Source organism: Odocoileus virginianus, chromosome 17 (assembly GCF_023699985.2).
Source record: "Odocoileus virginianus isolate 20LAN1187 ecotype Illinois chromosome 17, Ovbor_1.2, whole genome shotgun sequence".
Classification (NCBI taxonomy): domain Eukaryota; kingdom Metazoa; phylum Chordata; class Mammalia; order Artiodactyla; family Cervidae; genus Odocoileus; species Odocoileus virginianus.
This window is the reverse complement of record NC_069690.1, coordinates 40,150,978-40,160,430: the sequence shown is the minus strand read 5'-3', so window position 1 is coordinate 40,160,430 and position 9,453 is coordinate 40,150,978. Positions and strand designations below refer to the sequence as shown.

General features: G+C 52.6%; 1 protein-coding gene and 1 long non-coding RNA gene across 2 annotated transcripts in view; one reads left to right on the top strand and one right to left on the bottom strand.

Moving 5' to 3' along the window:
* Positions 1-26: 26 nt before the first annotated feature.
* LOC110133819 (tubulin gamma-1 chain) lies at positions 27-4,882 on the top strand. The gene is made up of 11 exons (XM_020888039.2): positions 27-351; positions 671-783; positions 987-1,154; positions 2,025-2,093; positions 2,385-2,464; positions 2,888-3,014; positions 3,221-3,307; positions 3,406-3,555; positions 3,910-4,062; positions 4,146-4,307; positions 4,487-4,882. The coding sequence occupies exons 1-11, from the start codon at positions 303-305 to the stop codon at positions 4,682-4,684; spliced, it is 1,356 nt and encodes a 451-aa protein (XP_020743698.1). The 5' UTR covers positions 27-302; the 3' UTR covers positions 4,685-4,882.
* A 1,534-nt stretch (positions 4,883-6,416) lies between these two features.
* The window catches only part of LOC110133821 (uncharacterized), a 39,025-nt gene continuing 35,988 nt past the window's right edge, over positions 6,417-9,453 (bottom strand). The window contains exon 3 of the long non-coding RNA XR_002312883.2: positions 6,417-6,691. This is a non-coding gene — a long non-coding RNA (uncharacterized lncRNA). The remainder of the gene's footprint in view (positions 6,692-9,453) is intronic.

Below are 9,453 nucleotides of genomic sequence, written 5' to 3'. Positions count from 1 at the left end.
GCTCTCGGTCGCGTACAACCCAGAACGAAGAACACTGCGTCAAAATTACGTCCCCGGCGCCCCAATCAGGAGCTGCGCACGCGTAGTCTGCAGGACTGAAGCCGAACGAGTAAGGAAGTGCCCTCGCCAGAACTCAGTTTTCATTGGAACAGAGGAAGTTTGTGGGCGGGGCGAGTTTTGGCGTATGCGCAGTGCGACGGGCTAGCGAGCGGCGGCTTTGCTGGCGGGAGCGGCAGCTTTTCTGTGGCGAGAGCGGTAGCTTTGCCGTAGAGAGTGGCTGCAAGGCAGCTGCCAGAGGAGAGATGCCGAGGGAGATCATCACCCTACAGTTGGGCCAGTGCGGCAATCAGAGTGAGCGAACTTCCGGCCCCTCCACTAGCCAGGGTTTCTTAGGTTCTATGGGATCTCGCTGTGGGATCCTGAACTCCATCTGCCCCCAGAATCGTAGTTCTCCGAGAGGTGGGACATGCCTGACCCAGTATCCCGTTGCTCAACCCCAAGGGGCCCTCCTCTGCCCAGTCGCTGATATACTGCACTTTCCTCTGACACGGGAGACTCCCGAAGCTTGACTTCCTATCACTGGACCCAGGCATTGAGTCCCCCAGCTCCTAGTTGGAACCTGCCCAGACCCAGATATCCTCTTTCTTCCCGCCCGCGTCCCTCCCGTCAGTTGGGTTCGAGTTCTGGAAACAGCTGTGCGCCGAGCATGGTATCAGCCCCGAGGGCATCGTGGAGGAGTTCGCCACCGAGGGCACTGATCGCAAGGACGTCTTTTTCTACCAGGTGCCCCCAGCGACTTAGCCAGGGCCGATAGTGGCCCAGGGGTTCTGAAGGGAAGGGCAGTGGCTTGGTACTGGGAAGCCCACTGGACAGAGGAGCCAGGGAGGCTGGCTTGAAGAGGGAAGGAGGCAGGAACCAGGGTTGGGAGGACTGGAGGACTGGGCAGGCCCTAGCTGATTGGGCCCCTCGTAAACTCCCCTTTACAGGCAGACGATGAGCACTACATCCCAAGGGCAGTGCTGCTGGACCTGGAGCCCAGGGTGATCCACTCCATCCTCAACTCCCCTTATGCCAAGCTCTACAACCCAGAGAACATCTACCTGTCGGAGCATGGAGGAGGAGCTGGCAACAACTGGGCCAGCGGATTCTCCCAGGTCATTTGCTGTTCCCTGGCAGAAGAACTCCACTCCTAAGTGGGGACTGGCCCTATGACTTCCTAAAGAGAAGATAAACCAGATGGAGGATATATGAGTGGAGAGAGAGAGAGAGAGAGATGTGACTGAGGAGATTCTGAGCGAACTATGTAATAGTCATAAGAGACTGCACTTGGCTCATGCCGGGTGCCAGGCCATAGTTAGTGTTTTACATAAATTAACTTACCCAGACCTTCCAACAATCCTAGAGGTAGGTACTACAGGTCCACAGTGTCTGTAGGTTTCCAGAATCCAAAAAACTCTGAAACCAAAAGAGGATTTTTAACTACTCATTTAGCAGCAAAACCAAATCTCAATAAAGATAGGCTAGTTTGTAGTTTCTGTTCAACTGACTGCCACTTCTCATTCCTTTCACTGCAGAAATATTAATGTATTTGGTTAGTGCCCCTCAGACCCCTGCCCCACTGGTGTTCTTGTGTTATACACACCATCATAGCCCTCCTAGAATCTGAAATATCTGAACTCTGAAACATAATGCCCAAGAATTTTAGTTAAGGGACTGTGGACCTGTATTAGTACCTTCATTATACAGAGGAGAAAACTGAGGTACAGAGAGATGAAGTAGCATGCCCAGAGTCACCCGACTAACTAGAACTAGAGCTAATAGAGGCATTCAGGCAGTCTGGATGTAGCGGGCCTGCTCATAACCACTAGGCTGTACTACCTCTCAGTACAAACAAAAAGCAGGACCACTGTGTTCCAAAAAAGGACTTTTAGGTACTATAAGGAGAATGGAGGGTGGCTATTCTGAGGTCAAAGTCCTTGTCCCTCAGTCCTGTCCCACTCTGATGCCCCTCCATGTCTGTACAGGGAGAGAAGATCCATGAGGACATTTTTGACATCATAGACCGGGAGGCGGATGGCAGCGACAGCCTAGAGGTGAACATCTCAGGAATGCCGGTGGGGGGCCAGCATGGGGAAGGCTCGACAACACCCTTTAGAAGCCATCTGTTAGGTGTGGGACCCTCCCCCTGTAACCTTTGCACTGGACAGAAGCCACAGGGCCCTGCTGGAAACAACGAAGAGTCTCCTAATCTGTGAATGGGGGGTGGGGGGAGGGCAGTGGAGGAGAGGTCCTGGGAAGATAGGAGTCCAAGAAGTTATGAGATGGGTAAAATTGGAAATCCTGCCCCTTGAAACCTAGACACTGACCGCCCCTTCCCCATGCAGGGCTTCGTGCTGTGTCACTCCATCGCTGGGGGAACAGGCTCTGGCCTGGGCTCCTACCTCTTAGAACGGCTCAACGACAGGTAAGTCTGTTTTGAAAGGCTGAGAGGATTTGGTTTCCCAGGTGACTGGGAGGCCCTCCAGATAAAACCTTCCGATTCACTGGAGCAGGAAAGGGCCGTTCCGTTCCCTGCTGTATTGAGGAAGGAAAGGTACAATAACCAGGAACCCAAGCACACTCCCAGTGGTTGGAATCAGAGTCTAGAATCCTGATCTTTGATGAAGATTCAGGGAGTAAGCCTGATTTGGAGTTAGAACCCTAGGTCCTAAGATGTTTCTCTGCCCTAGCCCCCTTTTGGGTTACAGGCTGCCAAAAGTCAAGTCTCCCTTCTCTGCTGTCCTATGACCCGAACCCCACTTTCCCCATCCTGACAGTCATTAGAAACCCCAAGTTTACCAAGCCTTCAGTCTGTTGCCCTTGACCATCCTTTCTCAAACACTCCCAGGTACCCCAAGAAGCTGGTGCAGACATACTCAGTGTTTCCCAACCAGGACGAGATGAGCGATGTGGTGGTCCAGCCCTACAACTCACTGCTCACACTCAAGAGGCTGACCCAGAACGCCGACTGTGTGGTAAGTCCTGGAGTCTCGCTTACTCCACTCCCAACCCCCCTGTCTATTTCGTCCTTTTCATGCATTTTTAAAAGTCCCTTCTTGAACCTTCCTGTGCCCCAGTCTTGTTCAAGTCTTCTGGATGGGTCTTTCTAGCCATGAAGCACCAGGCAGAGCTCCTGTCCTTTCTGTCCTCCTAAATCTGTCACCCTCTTCTGTCCCCCCAGGTGGTGCTGGACAACACGGCCCTGAACCGGATTGCCACAGACCGCCTGCACATCCAGAATCCCTCATTCTCCCAGATCAACCAGCTGGTGAGCCCCCCCACTCCTGGACTCCCTCCTTCCCGAAGCACCATCTAAGGAAGAGAGGCCCCCAGGACAAGGCCCGTGACCCGGCACCCTGTCCCCAGGTGTCCACCATCATGTCAGCCAGCACCACCACCCTGCGCTACCCCGGCTACATGAACAACGACCTCATCGGCCTCATCGCCTCGCTCATTCCCACGCCACGGCTCCACTTCCTCATGACGGGTTACACCCCCCTCACCACGGACCAGTCGGTAAGAGCAGCCCTCGGGCCCAGCAGGCCCTGACCAGCCTTTCCCTTCTCTCGGCTGCACCCGGAGGCCCTGCTTCCTGGCTGACTCGCTCTCCTCTCCCCCTGCCTGTGGCGCCCTGCAGGGCAGGGGCTGTATGGGTTCTGCTGATGCTCCTGCACAAGGACATGAGTTAGCTGAGCTCTGGGGGACTGAGATCTGCGATCCCTCAGTGAGGACCTGAATCTAAGGACATTCCCCAGAGAGACCAGGCTGCCCCATGTCTGATGGGGCTGTGCATCACCTCGTGCTCTCTGTCCATGCGTCTCTTGACTGTGCCCTGAGTACCGGGCTGCCCTGTGGCCCCTCTCCCCTCAGGTGGCCAGCGTGAGAAAGACCACAGTCCTGGATGTCATGAGGCGACTGCTGCAGCCCAAGAACGTGATGGTGTCCACAGGTCGGGATCGCCAGACCAACCACTGCTACATCGCCATCCTCAACATCATCCAGGGGGAGGTGGACCCCACCCAGGTAGGTGAGGCCCCTTCATTCTACCTCCGGAGCCCACAGGGGAAGAGGAGAGGCTACCACCACCATTCCTGTGCCCACCCCAGGTCCACAAGAGCTTGCAGAGGATCCGGGAACGGAAGTTGGCCAACTTCATCCCCTGGGGCCCTGCCAGCATCCAGGTGGCCCTGTCTAGGAAGTCGCCCTACCTGCCTTCTGCCCACAGGGTCAGTGGGCTCATGATGGCCAACCACACCAGCATCTCCTCGGTGAGCCCCACAGTCATCTTCCTGGTGGTGCCTCATCTCTTTACAGCCCTGCTGCCCCTGCTTCTGGCTTTTTTACTGTGGGGATAGCCCAGCCTTGATTCCTGGTTCTCTGGGCCACATGGTTCCCTGAAGTTCCCCGTGACCCCTGTCCAACCTAAGGCCTTTTTGTACACCCAAAGCTCTTCGAGCGGACCTGTCGCCAATACGACAAGCTGCGGAAGCGGGAGGCCTTCCTGGAGCAGTTCCGCAAGGAGGACATCTTCAAGGAGAACTTTGATGAACTGGACACATCCAGGGAGATTGTGCAGCAGCTCATCGATGAGTACCATGCAGCCACAAGACCAGACTACATCTCCTGGGGCACCCAGGAGCAGTGAGTCCTTCAGACAGGGACCCTCATCTGCCTTACTGGTTGGCCCAGGCCCTGCCCGACTGACCACCCCTCAGAGCACAGATCAGGGACCTCGTACCTCTTTCTTACCAACACATCTACCCACACTCTCTGTTGACCTGAGGACACATGTAATCTCCTTGTGAGACTGTTCATGTTTAATAAAGCACTGGATATAAATCAAGTCACTGGACTCTTTGAAGGCTTGGGGAAATAGGGGTGGGGGGGTGCCTGTTCTTTCTCCATCATTCTGACGGGGTCTTCCTCTACTTCCTACACTTTCAACTCTAAGCAAATGGCCTCCCCCAGCTTTTCCTTCCCCTGCCTAGTATTGGAGAACATGGGCGAGACATTCCTTTTCAGGGCAGTCAGGCCCACAAACACTGCCTTGCTCTCATGACACTCTGTATCCCAGTTCCTCCCACCCTCCACCTCCCCATATGGTGACCATTCGCCAGTTTCACATTCCCACATCTGAATGTCCCACTGGTCATCACAGCAGCAGGCCTGCAGCCACCACCCCCACCACCAAGCCTTGGACAGGCAGTAGAGTCAGCCCAAAAATGCCTTTAATCTTGCAGGCAGGGCAGTGACAGAAAGCCAGTGCTGGAAAGCCTTGGTCAGGCAGGTGGAGTCTAGGATGATCAAATCAGGAGACCAAATCCAAAGCCTGGACTATAAGCAGGGCCAAAAGTGGACCCATATCTAAGGTGCCAAAATTCAGTTGTTTCAAAGGCCAGAGTTGCCTTTTTAAAATTAATTAATTTGCTGTGCATTAATTTGCTGCAGATCTTTAGTTGCAGCATGCAAACTCTTAGTTGAGGTAGGTGGGATCTAATTCCCTGACCAGGGATTGAACCCAGGTCCCCTGCATTGGGAGCATGGAGTCTTAGCACTGGACAGCAAGGGAAGTCCCAGAGCCTTCCACTTCTGGTACCAGATTGCAGGGAAGTAGTCAATACACAGTCAATACACAATACACAGCCTAAGTCCTCAGAATCAAAAGGGCAAAGCAGGTTGTCCGTAGATTGGTGGATTGTCAGGGCCCCTCTTAGGCCCTTATACCCCCCAAAGGTGAGGATTGTAGTAACTTTTACATGCATGTGGACCCTGTGCCAGGTGCTTTGCATTATTTTGTTTAATCTTCAGGACAGCCCTATAAAGTAGTAAATGTTATTAACCCCATTTTGTAAATAAGGAAACAGGCTGAGTGATTAATTTACGAAGTCACCCAGCTGGTGAAGAGTAGAGTTAGAGTCAAACCCTGGTTTGACTGCCTGGCATAGGTGTCCCTAACCATTGCACATCCTGCTTTTTGTGACACCTGCCTGGGCTGGTGTAGAAGAGTCCCATTTCTGGGGTCTTGGAGCTGTGGGATGGGTCCACAGTTGTCACAGGATGTGGGGACCTTGAACACCTCTGCATATTGGGCAGGTGGAGTCCAGGGAGGGAGGGGGTGTTGGCCTCCGCAGGCAGCAGGTAAACCCACCAAGCGTCCCTATCACCCCGGTCAGGGCAGCCTTCTTGCCTCACCACTAGGATGTCTGGGGCCAAACCCAGAGAACCAGGCCCTGTGGATGGGAAGGATGGTACTGGCAGGGCTCAGCAAGCAGATGAAGCACCAGCCCAAGAAAGTCCCTCCAACACTCCATGAAGGCTGAAGAGTCCCCTTCACTTTGGGTGAACTAGGACTTTTTTCCCTCTTGCTCCCTGTTAGCCTGGGGACACACTTTCCCTTCCATGAACCAATGTATCTTTCATAAAGCTCAACGTAGATAAAGTGAGCAACATATAGGGCAGACCTTCATGAACAAAGGGGACACTTACAGGACTGATGGGCTGAGAATGCGCGGTCACAAGCCAGGCCCTGGGCTGCCTGAGGGTGGCAGGGAGGCTGTCAGCACCACTGTCAGAGCATGAGCCTGTCACTTTCGGTTGCCAGGGTCTGTAGGTGGTGGACTCAGGAGAGCCAGCCTCGTTGTCAGCCAGCTGCCTGTTCAGCCAGGAGGGAAGAAGATGACTTTAGGGAAAACCGATGGGCACCGGCTCCCTTCTCAGCTCTACCTCTGACCCCTGCACCCTGGATACTTTGTGTTGCTCCCGCCCTTGCCACTGATGACCTGCCTTTCATCTCTTGGGGCATCTGCACGACTGGCTGGTGCTGAGTAGGGGATCATGAGCTGGCAGATGCGGTGAGGCTGCTGTATGTGAAGAGCCAGCTGGCCCCCCTCCAGGCCACAACCATCCCAGAACCCTCCTTTGCGAGCCTAGTTAAAGAGTATGGAGCCCAGGAGGGAGGTAATACCTAGGGAATCTGGAGTCAAAGTTGTACGTGGATATTACTAGCTACCGACCCAGAGGGGCGAATACCCTCCTCAGGAGGGGGAACTGGACTTAACACAGATGCCTCCTTTTTCTGACTGCTGAGTGTCTCAGTGCAGACTAATAGCTCAATGCCAGCTTCAGAGCTGGGCCCCTCCCCCAAGGCTATTTCCAGATCACCCATCACCCCACACCAGCTCAACCCCTCCCTGTTCCTGGCCAGCAGCAAACCCTAACGTGTGTCAACCAGAGGGCAGCGAGGAGGCCAGGTGGAAAGGGAGGGAGGCCTCTGGGATCAGGGCAGCAGGTGGTGCTGGTGGTGAAAAATCCCTGCGGTCTGAGAGCCTGCCAGCCACAGAAGTGACTGTCCCTGATGAGCGACAGGACTGTTTCAGAGGAGCTGGAGCGAGCAGAATGCTCAAGCCTGGAAGAGGAACCACTTCTGGACTAAATAAATCAGAGAAAATGAACAATTTATTTCATTTAAGCATTTATTTTTTGGCTGTGCTGGGTCTTCATTGCTGTGTGCGGGCTTTCTCTAGCTGCGGTGAGCGGAGACTACTCTAGTTTTGGTGAGCGGGCTTCTTGTGGTGGCTTCTCCTGTTGCAGAGCACAGGCTCTAGGGCTTCAGTCATTGCAACACAGGAGTTTAGTTGCTCTGCGGCATGTGGAATTTTCCCAGACCAGGGATTGAACCTGTGTCCCCTATATTGGCAGGCGGGTTCTTAACAACTGAACCATCAGGGAAGTTCAAAGATGAGCCATTTAAAGGTAGTTTTTCTGGAACACTTCAGTGTGATGTGACCACGGGGACCTTTAAATGTGCCTGAGACAGAGATCTAGCAGTAGGAAGCACTTTAAAAACAGAGTGAGGGACCTCCCTCATGGTCCAGTGGTGAAGAATTGCCTTCCAATGCAGAGGATGCAGCCAGTTCAATCCCTGGTCAGGGAATTAAGATCCCACATGCCTTGGGGCAAATGAGCCCACATGCACTGCAACTAGAGAGAAGTCTGCGGGCCACAACTAAGAGCCCGTGTGCTGCAAGAAAGACCCAGCACAGCCAAATAAATAAATACATTTCTTAAAAAATAAAAATAGAATGAAACTTTGAGACTGTAACTTCAAAAATTGTGTTGAGATGAAACCAGGAGGTGATGAGCTCAAGGATGGGCGGGTGAGCAGAGCCGCTGCATGGAGTTGGTGAGTCGGTCTCGCAAGCCTTATTCGTGGTCTCCACCAGACAGGTATTCTAGAAATCCCTGGACATGGGCACTCTGCCCTAGAGAGTCAGTTAAAATCCAACACAGAGGGCTTCCCCAGTGGCTCAGCAGTAAAGAACCTGTCTGTAATGCAGGAGATTCGGGTTCAATCCCTGGGTCATGAAGATCCCCCAGAGAAGGAAATGGCAACCCACTCCAGTATTCTTTCTTTCCCAGGACATCCCATGGACAGAGGAGCCCGGTGGGCTACAGCCCATGGGGTTGCAAAAGAGTCAGACAGGACTGAGCAACTAAAATCTAACATACAATCCTCCCTCCAGTAATGCCCACCCCCACCCACCACCACTTGCTCACTCTCCAATCCCTCTTGAGGATCTGAAGCAGGTAAGGGACTGCCCTAGAAAAGTCACAGGAGCATTTAAGTTGACATGCTGTTTTACTAAGCCATTATGTGTAAGTTTAAATTACATATGGCCCGATCACTACAGTGTGAAATGGTAAATTGAGTTTCTTGCAAAGCTGCAGGCTCTGTCAGTCAAGATCTAACACCTCTGTGAGACCCTACTGCAAACACCTGTGGCACTGCTGTAGTGGTGACCTTGGTTGTGGAATCCAGAGATAGGTAGTTTTCACTAACCCTCAATCCTCAAATCCGGTGGCACTGAATTATTAATAGGGTGAGACCAATTCATCCTGGTTTTAGCACTGAAAGTCTTGAGTCCCAGGAATCCCCCTAAGATTCAGTTTAAAAATTAAAATTCCCATATTTCCTCATTCCTGGGAAATCCAGGACAGCTGGTCACCCTAAATTTAAGAACACCATAGAGAATGACTGGAAAATCTCAAGGCAGTATATATGAGTGATCAGGGCTAAGTTCAGGCCTAGTAGACATTTGTTCATTAATTAAGCAAGCATTTATTAGAAATAGAGACTGGGCTTTTCTAGTGGCCCAGTGGTTAAGAATCTGCCTTGCAATGCAGGGCATACAGGTTCGATCCCTGGTCCAGATAGATCCCATATAACATGGGGTACCTAAGCCTGTGTGCCATGACTACTGAGCTCTGCAACAAGAGAAGCTACTACAGTGAGAAGCCTGCACACCGCAACTAGAGAGTAGCCCCTATTCACTGCAACTAGAGAAAGGTCTCCTGCAGCAACGAAGACCCAGTGTAGCGAAAAATAAATACATAAATATATTTTTTAAAAATACA